This window comes from Balaenoptera borealis, assembly GCF_965194805.1.
Source record: "Balaenoptera borealis genome assembly, chromosome: 1".
Lineage (NCBI taxonomy): Eukaryota > Metazoa > Chordata > Mammalia > Artiodactyla > Balaenopteridae > Balaenoptera > Balaenoptera borealis.
The window spans coordinates 93,386,020-93,404,753 of NC_138860.1; the positions used below are offsets into that span (position 1 = coordinate 93,386,020).

The 18,734-nt window shown below is 34.5% G+C and overlaps 1 protein-coding gene across 1 annotated transcript in view; it reads right to left on the reverse strand.

The window, feature by feature from the left end:
• Positions 1–18,734, reverse strand: part of SYCP1 (synaptonemal complex protein 1) — a 174,649-nt gene that overhangs the window by 95,178 nt on the left and 60,737 nt on the right. Inside the window, exon 16 of the mRNA XM_082368987.1 lies at positions 15,425–15,486. Coding sequence (XP_082225113.1) covers positions 15,425–15,486 — 62 coding nt within the window. The remainder of the gene's footprint in view (positions 1–15,424; positions 15,487–18,734) is intronic.

Sequence of the window (18,734 nt, forward strand, 5' to 3'; positions counted from 1 at the left end):
TTATAGTGTCTGGTCTTACATTTAGGTCTCAAATCCATTTTGAGTTTATTTTTGTGTATGGTGTTAGGGAGTGTTCTAATTTCATTCTTTTACATGTAGCTGTCCAGTTTTCCCAGCACCACTTATTGAAGAGACTGTCTTTTCTCCATTGTATATCTTTGCCTCCTTTGTCATAGATTAGTTGACCATAGGTGCGTGGGTTTATCTCTGGGCTTTCTATCTTGTTCCATTGATCTATGTTTCTGTTTTTGTGCCAGTACCATATTGTCTTGATTACTGTAGCTTTGTAGTATAGTCTGAAGTCAGGGAGTCTGATTCCTCCAGCTCCATTTTTTTCCCTCAAGACTGCTTTGGCTATTCAGGGTCTTTTGTGTCTCCATACAAATTTTAAGATGATTTGTTCTAGTTCCGTAAAAAATGCCATTAGTAATTTCATAGGGATTGCATTGAATCTGTAGATTGCTTTGGGTAGTAGAGTCATTTTCACAATATTGATTCTTCCAATCCAAGAACATGGCATATCTCTCCATCTGTTGGTATCATCTTTAATTTCTTTCATCGGTGTCTTATAGTTTTCTGCATACAGGTCTTTTGTCTCCCTATGTAGGTTTATTCCTAGATATTTTATTCATTTTGTTGCAATGGTAAATGGGAGTGTTTGCATAACTTCTCTTTCAGATTTTTCATCATTAGTGTATAGGAATGCAAGAGATTTCTGTGCATTAATTCTCTATCCTGCAACTTTACGAAATTCATTGATTAGCTCTAGAAGTTTTCCGGTGGCATTTTTAGGATTCTCTATGTATAGTATCATGTCATCTGCAAACAGTGACAGTTTTACTTCTTCTTTTCCAATTTGTATTCCTTTTATTTCTTTTTCTTCTCTGATTGATGTGGCTAGGACTTCCAGAACTATGTTGAATAATAGTGGTGAGAGTGGACATCCTTGTCTCCTTCCTGATCTTAGAGAAAATGCTTTCAGTTTTTCACCATTGAGAATGATGTTTGCTGTGGCTTTGTCGTATATGGCCATTATTATGTTGAGGTAGGTTCCCTCTATGCCCACTTTCTGGAGAGTTTTTATCATAAATGGGTGTTGAATTTTGTCAAAAGCTTTTTCTGCATCTATTGAGATGATCATATGGTTTTTCTCCTTCAATTTGTTAATATGGTGTATCACATTGATTGATTTGCGTATATTGAAGAATCCTTGCATCCCTGGGATAAATCCCACTTGATCGTGGTGTATGATCCTTTTAATGTGTTGTTGGATTCTGTTTGCTAGTATTTTGTTGAGGATTTTTGCATCTATATTCATCAGTGATATTGGTCTGTAATTTTCTTTTTTTGTAGTATCTTTGTCTGATTTTGGTATCAGGGTGATGGTGGCCTCATAGAATGAGTTTGGGAGTGTTCCTTCCTCTGCAATTTTTTGGAAGAGCTTGAGAAGGATGGGTGTTAGCTCTTCTCTAAATGTTTGATAGAATTCACCTGTGCAGAAATCTGGTCCTGGACTTTTGTTTGTTGGAAGATTTTTAATCACAGTTTCAATTTCATTACTTGTGATTGGTCTGTTCATATTTTCTGTTTCTTCCTGGTTCAGTCTTGGAAGGTTATACCTTTCTAAGAATTTGTCCATTTCTTCCAGGTTGTCCATTTTATTGGCGTAGAGTTGCTTGTAGTAGTCTCTTAGGATGCTTTGTATTTCTGCGGTGTCTGTTGTAACTTCTCCTTTTTCATTTCTGATTTTATTGATTTGAGTCCTCTCCCTCTTTTTCTTGATGAGTCTGGCTAATGGCTTACCAATTTTGTTTATCTTCTGAAAGAACCAGTTTTTAGTTTTATTGATCTTTGCTATTGTTTTTTGTTTCTATTTCATTTGTTTCCTCTCTGATCTTTATGATTTCTTTCCTTCTGCTAACTTCGGGTTTTCTTGTTCTTCTTTCTCTAGTTCCTTTAGGTGTAAGGTTAGATTGTTTATTTGAGATTTTTCTTGTTTCTTTAGATAGGCTTGTATAGCTATAAACTTCCCTCTTAGAACTGCTTTTGCTGCATCCCATAGGTTTTGGATCATCGTGTTTTCATTGTCATTTGTCTCTAGGCATTTTTTGATTTCCTCTTTGATTTCTTCAGTGATCTCTTGGTTATTTAGTAACGTATTGTTTAGCCTCCATGCGTTTGTGTTTTTTACATTTTTTTCCCTGTAATTCATTTCTAATCCATAGCATTGTGGTCAGAAAAGATGCTTGATATGATTTCAATTTTCTTAAATTTTCCGAGGCTTGATTTGTGACCCAAGATGTGATCTATCCTGGAGAATGTTCAGTGCGCACTTGAGAAGAAAGTGTAATCTGCTGTTTTTGGATGGAATGTCCTATAAATATCAATTAAATCTATCTGGTCTAGTGTGTCATTTAAAGCTTGTGTTTCCTTATTAATATTCTGTTTGGATGATCTGTCCATTGGTGTAAGTGAGGTGTTAAAGTCCCCCACTATTATTGTGTTACTGTCGATTTCCTCTTTTATAGCTGTTAGCAGTTGCCTTATGTATTGAGGTGCTCCTATGTTGGGTGCATATATATTTATAATTGTTATATCTTCTTCTTGGATTGATCCCTTGATCATTATGTAGTGTCCTTCCTTGTCTCTTGTAACATTCTTTATTTTAAAGTCTATTTTATCTGATATGAGTATTGCTACTCCAGCTTTCTTTTGATTTCCATTTGCATGGAATATCTTTTTCCATGCCCTCACTTTCAGTCTGTATGTGTTCCTAGGTCTGAAGTGGGTCTCCTGTAGACAGCATATATATGCATCTTGTTTTTGTATCCATTCAGCAAGCCTGTGTCTTTTGGTTGGAGCATTTAATCCATTCACGTTTAAGGTAATTATCAATATGTATGTTCCTATGACCATTTTCTTAATTGTTCTGGGTTTGTTCTTGTAGGTCCTTTTCTTCTCTTGTGTTTCCCACTTAGCAAAGTTCCTTTAGCATTTGTTGTAGAGCTGGTTTGGTGGTGCTGAATTCTCTTAGCTTTTGCTTGTCTGTAAAGCTTTTGATTTCTCCATCGAATCTAAATGAGATCCTTGCCGGGTAGAGTAATCTTGGTTGTAGGTTCTTCCCTTTCATCACTTTAAGTATATCATGCCACTCCCTTCTGGCTTGTAGAGTTTCTGCTGAGAAATCAGCTGTTAGTTAACCTTATGGGAGTTCCCTTGTATGTTATTTGTCGTTTTTCCCTTGCTGCTTTCAATAATTTTTCTTTGTCTTTAATTTTTGCCACTTTGATTACTATGTGTCTCGGCGTGTTTCTCCTTGGGTTTATCCTGTATGGCTCTCTGCGCTTCCTGGACTTGGGTGGCTATTTCCTTTCCCATGTTAGGGAAGTTTTCGACTATAATCTCTTCAAATATTTTCTCTGGTCCTTTCTCTCTCTCTTCTCCTTCTGGGACCCCTATTATGCGAATTTTGTTGTGTTTATTGTTGTCCCAGAGGTCTCTTAGGCTGTCTTCATTTCTTTTCATTCTTTTTTCTTTAGTCTGTTCCGCAGCAGTGAATTCCACCATTCTGTCTTCCAGGTCACTTATCCGTTCTTCTGCTTCAGTTATTCTGCTATTGATTCCTTCTAGTGTAGTATTCATTTCAGTTATTGTATTGTTCATCTCTGTTTGTTCTTTAATTCTTCTAGGTCTTTGTTAAACACTTCTTGCATCTTCTCGATCTTTTCCTCCATTCTTATTCTGAGGTCCTGGATCAGCTTCACTATCATTTTTCTGAATTCTTTTTCTGGAAGGTTGCCTATCTCCACTTCATTTAGTTGTTTTTCTGGGGTTTTTTCTTGTTCCTTCATCTGGTATATAGCCCTCTGCCTTTTCATCTTGTCTGTCTTTCTGTGAATGTGGTTTTTGTTCCACAGGCTGCAGGATTGTAGTTTTTCTTGCTTCTGCTGTCTGCCCTCTGATCAATTATGTTCAATTTTAATAGACTAAATGCTCCCATCAATATATATGGTGGGTGATTGGATTAAAAAAAACCAAGAGCCTTCAATATGCTAACTACAAGAGATTCACTTCAGAGTGAAATACACAGACTGAAAGTAAGCAGATGGAAAAAGATTTCATGCAAACAGAAACAAGAAAGTGGGGGTAGCAATACTCATATCAGACCAAATATGTTTTAAAACAAAGGCTATAACAAAAGATAAAGAAGAGCATTATACAATGATAAAGGTATCAATACAAGAAGAGGATTTTACGCTTGTTAACATATACGCACCCAATACAGGAGCACTAAACATTTAAATACTAACATACATAAAGGGAGAAACTGAAAATAATACAATGATAATAGGAGACTTTAACACTTGACTGACATCAATGGACAGATCATCCAGACAGAAAATCTATAAGGCAACAGAGGTCCCATATGACACAGTAGACCAGCTGGACTTAATTGCTATGTACAGGATGCTACACTCAAAAAAAAGCAGAATACACATTCTTTTCAAGTTGACATAGAACATTCTCCAGGATAGATCATATACTACTACATCACAAAACAAGCCTCAACAAATTTAGGAGGACAGAAATTTTATCAAGCATCTTTTCCAATAATTGTATGAAACTAGAAATCAACTACAGAAAGAAAAATGGGAAAAGAACAACCATGTGGCAACTAAACAACATGCTACTAAAAAAAAAAAGGGGGGGGTCACCAATGAAATCAAAGGGGAAATCAAAATACCTTGAGGAAAATGAAAACACAACTTTCCAAAATCTATAGGATGCAGTAAAAGCAGTTCTAAGAGAGAGGTTTATAGTGATACAGGCTTTCCTCAAGAAACAAAGAAAATCACAAACAACCTAGCCTATCACCTAAAAGAATTAGAAAAAGAAAAACAAAGACAAAAGTCAGCAGAAGGAAGGAAACAATAAAGATCAGAGAGGAAATAAATAAGAGACCAAAAATAAAAGAAAATATCAATAAAAACAAGAGCTGATTTTTTGACAAAATTGATAAACCTTTAGCCAGACTCACCAAGAAGAAAAAAAAGAGGACCCAAACAAACAAAATAAGAAATGAAAGAGGAAAAATAACAGCCAATACCACAGAGATACAAAAAGTCATGAGAATGTTATCAACAATTATATGCCAATAAACTGAACAACCTAGAAGAAATGGACACATTCCTAGAAACATACAGCCTGCCAAGACTGAGTCAAGAAGAAACAGACAATTGAAACAGACTGCTCACTAAAAGCGAAATTGAATCTGTAATAAAACTCCCAGCAAACAAAAGTCCAGAACAGGATAACTTCACAGGATAATTCTACTAAACATATAAAGAAGAGCTAAGACCTATCCTTCTCAAACTATTCCCCCAAATTGAAGAGGAAACACTCCCAAATTCGTTCCACAAGGCCACTGTTACCCTGATACCAAAATCAGACAAAGACACTAGAAAGAAAATATATTTCATGAATATATATGTAAAAATCTTCAACAAAATATTAGCAAACCAAATTCAACAATACATAAAAAGATCATGCACCATGATCAAGTTGGATTTATTCCAGGGCCACAAGGCTGGTTCAACATATGCAAGTCAATCAATGTGATACACCACATTAACAGAAGGAAAGACAAAAAAAAAACCCATGATCATTCCAACAGATGCAGAAAAAAATGTTTGACAAAATTCAACATCCATTCGCAATAAAAGCTCTCATCAAAGTTGGTATAGAGTAAACATATCTCAACATAATAAAGGCCATATATGAAAAACCCACAGCCAAAGTAGTATTCAACAGTGAAAAGCTGAAAAACTTCCCACCAAATTCAGGAACTAGACAAGAATGCCCACTCTCACCACATCTCTTTAACATAGTATTGAAAGTCCTACTCACAGCAATCAGACAAGAAGGAAAAACAAGTATCAAAATTGGAAAGAAAGGGGTAAAACTGTTACTATTTGCAGATTACATGATACTCTATACAAAGTACCCTAAAGCCTCCACCCAAAAACTATTAGAACTAAGAGATGAATTCAACAAGATTGCAGAATACAAGATTAAGATGTACTAAAGATGCTACCAAAAAACTACTTGAGCTCATCAATGAATTCGGTAAAGTTGCAGGACACAAAATTAATACACAGAAATCTGTTGCATTTCTATACACTAATAATGAATTATCAAAAAGAGAAAGCAAAAAAAAATCCCATTTAAAATTTCATCAGAAAAATAAAATACCTAGGTATAACCTTAAACAAGGAGGTGAAAACTCTGCAAACTATAAAACACTGATGAAGGAAATAGGAGATGATTCAAAGAAATGGAAAGATATCCTGTGCTCTTGGATTGGAAGAATTATTATTAATATGGCCATACCACCCAAAGCAATCTACAAATTTAATGCAATCCCTGTCAAAATACCCATGACATTTTTCACAGAACTAGGACAAATAATCCTAAAATACATATAGAACCACAAAAGACCATGAGTTGCCAAAGCAATCCTGAAAAACAAAACAACAAAGCTGAAAGTATAATCCTCAGAGACTTCAGACTATACTACAAAGCTACAGTAATCAAGACAGTATGATACTGGTACAAAACCAAACACAGAGATGAATGGAACAAAATAGAGCCCAGAAATAAATCCACACACCTATTGTCAATTAATCTACAACAAAGGGGGCAAGAATGTACAATGGAGGAAAGACAGTCTCTTTGGTGCTGGGAAAACTGGACAGCTACATGTAAAAGAATGAAATCAGAACATTCTCTAACACCATATATAAAAATAACACAAAATGGATTAAAAACCTAAATGTAAGACTGGAAACCATAAAAGTCCTAGAGAAAAACATAGGCAGAACACTCTTTAACATAAATCATAGCAATATTTTCTTGGATCAGTCTCCTAAGGCAAAAGAAATAAAAGCAAAAATAAATACATGGGACCCTATTAAACTTAAAATCTTTTGCACCGTAAAGGAAACCATCGACAAAACAAAAAGACAACCTACAAAATAGGAGAAAATATTTGCAAATGATATGACTGACAAGGAGTTTTAATATTCAAAATATACAAACACCTCATACAACTCAATATCAAAAACAACCAATCCAATCAGAAAATGGACAGAAGACTTGTATAGACATTTCTCCAAAGAAGATACACAAATGGCTAACAGGCACATGAAAAGATGCTCAACATCACTAATTATCAGAGAAATGCAAATCAAAACCACAATTAAATATCACCTCACACCTCTGAGAATGGCTCTCATCAAAAGTCTACAAATAACAAACATTGGAGAGGATGTGGAGAAAAGGGAACCCTGGTACACTGTTGGTGGGAATGTAAATTGGTGCAGCCACTATGGAAAACAGTATAGAGGTTCCTTTAAAAAACTAAAAACAGAATTACCATATGATGAAGCAATTCCACTCCTGGGCACGTATCCAAAAAACCTAAAACACTAATTCAAAAAGATATATGCACCGCAACGTTCACAGGAGCACTATTTACAACAGCCAAGACACAGAAACACGGAAGCTACCCAAGTACCCATCAACAGATGACTGGATTAAGATGTATACACACACACACACACACACACACACACACACACACACACACACACACACACCACACACAAAATGGAATATTACTCAGCCATAAAAAAGAATGAAATACTGCCATTTGCAGCAACATGGACAGACCTAGAGAATATTATGCTTAGTAAAATAAGTCAGAGAGAGAAATACAAATACTATATTATATCACATGTGGAATCTAAAAAATAATACAAATGAATGTATATGCAAAACAGAAACAGAATCACAGATGTAGAAAACAAACTTGTAGTTACCAAAGGGGAGAGGGAAGTGGGGAGGGGAAATTAGGGGTATGCTGTTAACAAATACAAACTGCTATAAATAAAATAGATATGCAACAAGAATATACTGTATAGCACACAGAATTACACCCAATATCTTTTGATAACCTATAATGGAATATAATCTGCAAAAAACCGAATCACTATGCTATACACCAGAAAATAACACAATATTGTAAATCAACTATAGTTCAACAAAAAAAAGAGGAAGAAAGAAAGCTCTGACAGGTCTTACAAAAAAATAAACCTGTCTAACTTTGAAAAATACAACAAAACCAATTTAAAAACAGCAATAAGAACATACCTATCAGTAATTACTTTAAAAGAAATGGACTAATGGACTAAATTCTCCCAACAAAAGACACAGAGTGCCTGAATGGGCAAAAAAACAAGATCCATATATATGCTGCTTACAAGAGACTCACTTCAGATCTAAAGACACAGACTAAAAGTGAGGACATGGAAAAAGGTATTCCATGAAAATGTAAATCAAAAGAAAGCCAGGGTAACAATACTTATATCAGACAAAGTAAAACAAAGACTGTTACATGAGACAAAGAAGTACATTACATAATGATCAAGGGATTAATCAAAAAGATGATATAATAATTATAAATATATATGCACATATATATAGAAGTACCTACATACATAGTACCTACAAACATATAGAAGTACCTAAATACATAGTGCCTACAAACATATAGAAGTACCTAAATACATAGAAGTACCTACAAACATATAGAAGTACCTAAATACATAGTGCCAACATTAACAGACATAAAGGGAGTAATTGACAGTAACACAATAACAGCAGGGAACTTTAACATCCCACTTACATCAATAGACAGATTATCCAGACAGAAAATCAATAAAACACTGGCCTTTGATGACACATTAGACCAAAAGGACTCAATATATCTATACAGAACATTCCATCCAAAAGCAGCAGACTAGACATTCTTTTCACGTATACATGGAACCTTTTCCAGGATAGACCACATGCTAGGCCACAAAAAAAATCAGTAAATTTAAGAAAATTCAATTCATATCAAGCATCTTTTCTGACCACAACACTATGAGACTAGAAATCAACTACAAAGAAAAAAACTACAAGGGAAAAAAACTCCCAAACATGTGAAGACTAAACAATATGCTACTAAACAACCAATGGATCACTGAAGAAATCAAAGAATAAATCAGAAAATACGTGGTGACAAATAAAAATGAAAACACAACAATCCAAAATCTAAGCAATGCAGCAAAAGCAGTTCTAAGAGGGAGGTTTACAGTGATACAAGTCTACCTCTCAGGAAACAAGAAAAATCTCAAATAAATAGTTTAAACTTACACCCAAAGGAAGTAGAAAAAGAACACACAAAACCCAAAGTTAGTAGAAGGAAGAAAATCATAAAAATCAGAACTAAATTTTTAAAAAGAGAGACTAAGAAAACAATAGAAAAGATCAACAAAACTAAGAGCTGGTTATTTGAAAAAATAGACAAAATTGATAAACTTTAATAAGAGACTCATCAAGAGAAAAACAGGGCCCAAATCAATAAAATCAGAAATAAAAAAGGATAAATACAACCAATACCACAGAAATACAAAGGATCATGAGAGATTACTATGAACAATTTTACACCAATAAAATGGACAGCCTAGAAGAAAAGGACAAATTCCTAGAATTGTACATTTTCTAAGACTGAACCAGGAAGACATAGAAAGAATAAACAGACCAAGTACCAGTAATGAAATTGAATCAGTAATTTTAAAAATTGCCAACAAACAAAAGGCCAGGACCAGATGGCTTCATAGGTGAATTCTACCAAACATTTAGAGGGGAATTAAAACCTATCCTTCTCAAACTATTCCAAAAAACTGCAGAGGTAGGAACTCTTCCAAACTAATCCTGCCAGGCCAGTATTATCCTATTAGCAAAACCAGTCAAAGATATCACAAAACCAAAAGATTACAGGCCAATATCATTGACAAACATAGATACAAAAATCCTCAACAAAATATTAGGAAACCAAATTCAACAATACATTAAAAGGATCATACACCATGATCAAGTGGGATTTATCCCAGGGATGCAAGGATGGCTCAATATCTGCACATTAATGTGATACACCACATTAACCAGTTGAAGAATAAAAATTATATGATCATCTCAATAGATGTGGAAAAAGTTTTTGACAAAATTCAATATCCATTTATGTTAAAAACTCTCCAGAAAGTGAGTATAGAGGGAACATATCTCAACATAATAAAGGTCATATATGACAAGCCCACAGCTAACATCATACTCAACAGTCAAAAGTATTTCCTTTAAAATCAGGAACAAGACAAGGATGCCCACACTCACCACTTCTACCTAACAAAGAATTGGAAATCCTAGCCACATCTATCATACAAGAAAAAGAAATAAAAAGAATCCAAATCGGAAAGGAAGAAGTAAAACTGTCACTGTGTGCATATGACATGATACTGTAAACAGAAAACCCTAAAGACACCACCAAAAATCTACTAGAACTCATCCATGAATTCGGTAAAGTTACAGGATACAAAATTAATACACAGAAATCTACTGCAGTTCTATATACTAACAACAAACTATCAGAAAGAGAAATTAAGAAAGCAATCCCATTTACAATCACATCAAGGAGAATAAAATACCTATGAATAACTCTAAGTAAGGAAGTAAAAATCTCTACCTGGAAAACTATAAGACACTGATGAAAGAAATTGAAAACAAACAAGAAAAAGATGAAAAGATATACCATATTCATGGACTCAAAGAATTAATGTCATTAAAACAACCACACTACCCAGGGCAATCTACAAATTCAATGCATTCCCTATCAAAATAACAATGGCATTTTTCACTATACTACAATAATTCTAAAATTTGTATGGAAACACAAAAGACCTCAGATTGCCAAAACGATCTTGAGAAAGAACAAAGCAGGAGGTATCATGCTCCCTGATTTCAAACTCTACCACAAAGCTACAGACATCAAAACAGTATGGTACTGGCACCAAAACAGACACGTAGATTAATGGAACAGAACAGAGAGCGCAGAACTAAGCCCATGCTTATATAATCAATTAACCTACAACAAAAGAGCAAGAAATACAATGGGGAAAAGACAGCCTCTTTAATAAATGGTATTGGGAACACTGGACAGCTACATGCAAAGGAATCAAACTGGACTACTCTCTCACATCATGCACAAAAATAAATTCAAAATGGATTGAAGACTTAAATGCAAGACCTGAAACCATAAAATTCCTAGGAGAAAACATAGGCAGTACACTATTTGACATCAGTGTTAGCAATATTTTTTTGGATATGTTTCCTCAGGCAAGGGAAACAAAATCAAAATAAACAAATTGGACTATATCAAACTAAAAGACTTTTGCATAGAAAAGGAAACTATCAAAAAAATGAAAAGGCCACCTACTGAATGGGAGAAAATATTTGCAAATGATACATCCAAAAGGGGTTAATATCCACAATATACAAAGAAACAAAGAACTCATACAACTCAACATCAAAAAAAACAAACAACCCCATTATAAAATAGGACAGGGAAAAGGATCTGAAGAGAGATTTTTCCAAAGACATAAAGATGTCCAACCGGCACATGAAAAGACGCTCATCACCACTAATCAGGGAAAGGCAAATCAAAACCACAATTAGATACCACCTCCCATCTGTCAGAATGGATATTATCAAAAGATAAGAGATAACAAGTGTTGGTGAGGATGTGGAACAAAGGGAACCCTCATGCATTGTTGGTGGGAATGTAAATTGGTGCAGCCACTATGGAAAACAGGATGGAGGTTTCTCAAAAAATTTAAAATACAATTGCCATATGATCTAGCAATTTCACTTCTGAGAATTTATCTGAAGGAAACAAAAACACTAATTCAAAAAGATATATGCACCCTTATGTGCACTGCAGAATTATTTACAATAGCTAAGATATGGAAGCAACATAAATGCCCATCAATTGATGAACAGATAAAGAATATGTGAGAAAGATAGATAGATATATAACAGCCATAAAAAAAACGAAATCTTGTCATTTGCAACAAATAGGTGGACCCAGAGGGTATTATGTTGAAATAAGTCATACAGAGAAAGGCAAATACTGTATGATTTCACTTATATGTGAAATCTAAAAAACAAAACAAATGAACAGACACAACAAAACAGAAACAGAGTTATAGATACAGTGGAAAAACAGGTGGTTGCCAGAGGGGAGAGAGGTGAGGGTAGGAAAGAAATAGGCATAGAAGACTAAGAGGTACAAACTTCCAGTTGCAAAATAAATGAGTCACAGGTATGAAATGTACAGTGTGGGGAATATAGTCAATACCCATGTAATATCTTTGTATGGTGACATATTGTAACTAGACTTATCACAGTGAACATTTCGAAATGTACAGAAATATCAAATCACTGGTGTGCAACAGGAACTAGCATACTGTTTTAGGTCAATTATACTTCAAAACAAACAAAGTCATAAAACAGAGATGAGATTTATGGTTATGGGGGTGGGGAAAATAAGGGAGGACAAGGAGTTGGACGAAGACTGCCAAAAGGCACAAACTTCCAGTTATAAGATAAACAGTACTAGGGATGTAACGTACAATGTGATATAATTCACACTGCTGTATGTTATTTATGAAAGTTGTTAAGACAGTAAATCTTAACAGTTCTCATCACAAGGAAAATTTTTTTTCTATTTCTTTCATTTTGTATCTATATGAGATGATGGATGTAGACTTATTATAATGTATGTAAGTCAAATCATTATGCTGTAGACCTTAAACTTATACAGTGCTGTATGACAATTATATCTCAAGAAAACTGGAAGAAAAAATAAAATAAAATACAATTAGATGCAAAAAATAAATACATTTAAAAAATAAAATTTATATGCAAAAGAATAATAAAGCTGGAGGAATCACACTACCCAAATCTAAGACTCACTGTAAAGCTACAATAAACAAAACACTGGTGAATGGATAGACCACAAAAGTCAATGAAATAGAAATAGCCCAGAAGTAGACCCACACAAATATGGTCAATTGATTTCTTTTATAAATGTGCAAAAGTAACTCAATAGAAAAAGGAGTCTTAGGAATTCCCTGGCGGTCCAATGGTTAGGACTCTGCACTTTCACTGCCGAGAGCTCAGGTTCAATCCCTGGTCGAGGAACTTAGATCCCGCAAGCCGCTTGGTGCAGCCAAAAAAATAAATACATACATACACACATACATACATAAAGAAAAAGGAGAGTCTTTTCAACAAATGGTATTACCAATACTCTACATCAATCCAAAGTATTTAAATCTTAAATATCTCTCAAAGTAGTATCTCACTACTACCATCATCTCCCAGCCTAAGTTCTCTTCTCTGGCTCCTGTGATTGTCTGTCTATTCTTAACTGTTCTATCTTAATATATTGTGTTCTCCGTACTGCAAACCAAATGAGCTCTTCAAATTGCAAATCTGACCAATTTACTCCCTGCTGAAATTCTTTAGAGCTTCTCATTCCTCTTAGGATAAACATAAAATTCTGTTGATATGATTTTAAAGGGCCATGAATTAACAGGCTCCTACTACCTCTCTAGCCTTATTTTGCACCACACTCTTTCTTTCACTCCATGTTGTATTCACCATACTCCTTCCTATCAAAGAAACTTTGCACATATTTTCTCCACCTGATAAGCACTTCCCTTCCTTCTCTGGATTCCAGTTCAATCTTTACTTTTTCAAAAAACGTCTCCTAAACTCTCTAAATAGTTCAAATCCCTTTATTACACTGTGAACTAATCCTTTATTGCCCTTGACACCATTGTAATATTACCTTTGAATGACTGCTTGTATTTAAGTGTGAGTATTTCATGACTAGCTCCATGAAAACAGGATATGCATCCATTTGCTCCCCAGTGCATCCCCAGAGTATACCATAAAAGGAACTCAACAAATATTTGTTAAATGAATAAATGTATCTTATTCATCCCTCACAACCACCCTGTGAGATATGTACAATTATTTCCCCCATTTCATAAAAATGGAAAAACCATTTTCATGGAAAAACCAAGGCATCAAGAATTTAGGTAAATTGCTCTAGGACATACAGTTAAGAAGTAAAAAGCTGGATACCATCAAAGCATTATGATTCTAAGAACCAAGATATTAATTATGCTCTACTGGCTATTCAAATATAACAAAACCTAAACCAATCCTTGTCCATGTTGGAGTGTAAAAATAATACTTTAGTATTAATTCATTCAACAAATATTTATTAAGTGCTTACAAAGTGTCAGTTACTGTGCTAAGTACTGAGGTTACAGGGCAAACAGGACAAAGGTTCTTAGCCCTTATTGGAGCATTCCACTATTTATTTATTGACCACCTACTATGTGCCATCTACTGTGCTAAGTAAAGGAGACTCTAAAGGGCGAAAAAAGCCTTAAATAATTATACCAGAAATAAATTTCATTTGTGATAAGTGCTATAAAGGAAAAATTCAGGGTGCTATAGGGACAAGCTATATAGAGACCTAAACTAGCTAGGAATGTCAAGAGAGATTTCTAAAGAATTGATATTTAAGCTGAGACCTGAAGTATAAATTTACATTATCAAATTTGAAAGAAATGTAAATATTATTATTTGCAAGAATTTGTGCAAAAGCAATTCACTGAAGAAAGGATAAGCATTTGGAAATAGTGCTTCCCAAGAGATGGAAGAATTAGGAGTTGCAAAATCAGGTAGAGATGTGATTGGTTAAACCCAAAATCAAAGATCTGTAATCATAAACAATATTGTCTTCTATAAGCAAAGGTTGGCAAACTACAGCCTCTGAGACAAAAATCAGCCCACAACCTTCTTTTGTAGGCCCTTGAACTAAGAATGGTTCTTACATTTTTATAAGATTGTTAAAAATAAAAGAAAAAAAATGGAGGGGGAGGAGAAAATTAACATTCTGTATATAGCCACAAAGCCTAAAATATTTACTATCTAGTCCTTTACAAAAAAAGTTTACCAACCCATGCTCTACACACTATAATCAAGTAAAACATAATGAAGCCTTATCCTAACAAATTCATTAAATATGATTCTATTTGAATACTAAACATAGGTACTGAATAGATATCATACATATCTTTCTCAAAATTGCAGCTTTGTGGCTCAAAGTTATCAAACACACACCAAATTTACAATCAGCTACATAATAGGCATATTTGATCTCACTTAAATGTACTATCAACACATGCTTAAGTAATATAAACACCTACACCGACAGTTATCAAAATATACTATAAAAATTGATAGAGATAAGAAATGTGGCTTCACTAAAACCAAATGTAGTTTTTTTATATTTTAGTTGAAAAACTACCATAAGACATCTATAGGATGAGAGTCTAAGTCACTGGATTTAATACTATTTTGAAAAATAACTGCTACATATTAATAAGAGAAACCATACACTTACCAAGATTTTTTTCAATTCTTCAAGTTCTACTTCTTTGTTATTTTTAAGCTTAGTCATCTCTTCTAAAAAAATCAAAAGAATATAAGTGCGTTAAAAGCTGGATTTAAAAAAATGGGAAAGGAGAGACAAGAAATAAGAATTCCATTTGAAAGGGAAAAACCAAAAGAGATGGGTTAATGCAACTAGAGTGCTGTAAAGCATAGAGGAAGTCCAAATGGAACTATGCTAAATAATAATGGATAAATATTAATAGTACTGTTTCTATAAAATTAATTCCACAACCAAACGAGCCCAAAGTTCATTAAACAAAATAAGCAATGGATCTATATAAAATGAAGTCACACAGCTTAGGTAAAAATAGTTTATTTTTTAAAACTCAAGGATTGGTTAAAGACAGTGGACTGATTGGGACTTCCCTGGTGGTCCAGTGGGTAAGACTCCATGCTCCCAATGCAGGGGGCCCGGGTTCGATCCCTGGTCAAGGAACTAGATCCCACATGCATGCCGCAACTAAGAAGTCCACACACCGCAACTAAAAGTTCCCACATGCCACAACCAAGACCCACGCAACCAAAATAAATAAGTAAATTTTTTTAATAAAATAAAGACAGTAGACTGAGTATGTGTCCACTCTCTCTCACCCCCAATCCCATAAATTAAAAGAAAAATTTTATACACACACACACACACACACACACACACACACACATTAACAAAACAAGACAGCCTAACGTTAACAAACCAAAACGTTGAAGAATCCTTGGAGGCTGAGGGGGGAGAACTCATATTAATTCAATAAGGTTATGTGAACAACTATACCAGGTGACCACACCCCCCACCACACAGCCCATCTCAGGTTAAATCAAGGATTCTGGGAGTTAGACCCAAAGGGACTAATTCCCAGCTCATAAACTCTAAGCAAAATAAGCATTCCCTATAACCAAAAGACAGGCTACCAAGCCCACCCTTCCTTATAGCACCTCCCATCTCTCCCCATAATCAGAAGAATCAGATTGCAACACACACGTGGGTGAGTATGGATTCTCAAATACTTAGATGAGTAAACAATCAAGAATCAACAATTAGTGAAGAAGAGCAAAACCATGAAAGAGAGGTACAAATTCAATTAAGAGAACTAAAATAAAATCCAAGGAGAAAAAATTTTATAATTGCTAAGTATAGTTAAGTTCCAACAGGATACTATAGCCATGAAATAAATTACCTAGAGCTCTTTAAAAATTTAAAATAGACAACTAAGATTTTTAAAATAGCAAAACAAACATACCTGAAGATTGAATTAGGAGGAGGATGCAAAAAAAAAAATTTTTCCCCAAGTTCTTCAGAAAAAGAACTAGCAGGTAGAAAGTGTAAGGGAAAAACTTTAAAACATGAAGGATAGATCCAGAATTTGCAAAATCTACTTATCGGGACTTACGGAGAGAGAGGGAGAGGGAGAGAGAGAACAATGACACGAGAAGAGAAAAAAAAAGGGAAGAAAATTTTTCGGAGCTGAAGACAGACAAAATGTCCTCAGATTAATGGGCTCACCAAATGCTAGGAGAAGTGTGATGATTCCATTTTTAAAAGACATTCTTTCATAGCTGTACCATTTGAATAGCCTCCAATCTGATTTCTCCACTTCTATTCCTCACTACCAACACTCCCCACCCAACATCAAATTTACCTTCCACACAGAAGTGACAATGATCCTTTAAAAATGCAAACAAGATCATGTCATTCCTCTAATTAAAATCTTTCAGTGGTGTTCCTTTGCCAGAAGAATAAAAGCAAAATTCCTTTCCTTGGCCCTACCTGATTTGGTCCTTATCACCCCATACTCACTTCATTCCCCTTTCCATATTTCTTCTTACACTTAGTCACAAAGGTTTTCATTCACTCACATGTATTAACCAAGCTCCTTCACACCTCAGGGCATTTCTACATGCTTTTCCTCCTGACTGAAAAGCTCTCTCCAACTCACATGCTTTCCCTTAACTAAATCTCACTTATTTAGGTCTCAGTTTAAGGCCATCCTTGATCACCAAATCTAGATTAGGCCTTATTATTTTCTTATATTTTGTCATTTTTATTTCCTTCATAGCACTTATCCCAATTTGTAATTAAATATTTATTTGTAATTATTCATTTTATGTGTCTCCAAGTAGAGTGCAAAATCTCATGAGAAAAAAGACCATGTCTGTTATGTTCCTAATTAATATCCAAAGCTAAATGAGAAACATCTAAGTCTAATTTCAATAGTTATTGTAGTATCTAATAGCCAAAGAAGAAGCAATAGAAAAAACTAGAGGGAGAATCTATTATACAACCAGAGTGAAAATAAATGTGGGCACAGAGATAGAAAACTGACCACAGGAGTAAAACCCATTTAGAGCTATATTAGACTGAACTGAAGATGGGAGACACATGAAGAAGCAAAGAAAACTGTACCAAGTAAAGAAACACAAAAAACTATTTGACAAAGATTCTGAATTTACAGTTGTCTTTAACTTACTTGGAATGCACTACCTCATTCTTTAAATGAACAATGAAGAGACAAAGAGTTTGAACTTAGGCAATTAGATGGCTTTTAAATCTGCAACACAGAATAGTCAGATTTGTATTTTTAAAGGAACACTCTAGCATAAATGCAGAGAATGAACAAAAGGTAGACAAGACTGGAAACAAAAAGATTGATTCTAAAGATGCTGCAATTAGTTCTGGTCAGAGATGTCTGGTTCCAATCTAATGTCAAGATATAAGGGGTAGAGTAGGCTGTATCTGAGGAGTGCAGAGAATAACAGTGGTCTTAGGATAGCTCAATGATTGTAACTCCTGAGAGGACAATGGAGGCATACACTAACCAAGATGTAAGCCTATGAAAATATCATTAAGGAAGAATGCAAAGTGTAGCCAGGAAACAATGCAGTAAGAATGAGGGCTACTGCGGTAAGAAAGAAGGTTATGAATAAAGGCCAAAGCAAATAGAAGCCTAGTAAACACAAAAAGAGATGAACAAAGATGAGGACAAATGAGGGTAATATGAAGCATGGTTTGATGATAATGTCCCAGATACAATTTGTGGTCCATTATGTTACTCACATACATCCCTCTCCTAGGCTAAGAGAATGTGCTTGAAACTCTAAAAACCAGGAAAGAGGAAATGAGGACTTGAACTGTTCTAGGTCTCTGGAGATGAAGAAAAGGGGGAAGATTCAAAAGATGTTTAAGAGTTAAAAATTCTTAAATTAGTTAGATTTTAAGAGCTAGATATTAAGAGTTAGAAACAACAGCATTAGATAACCAATTAGAA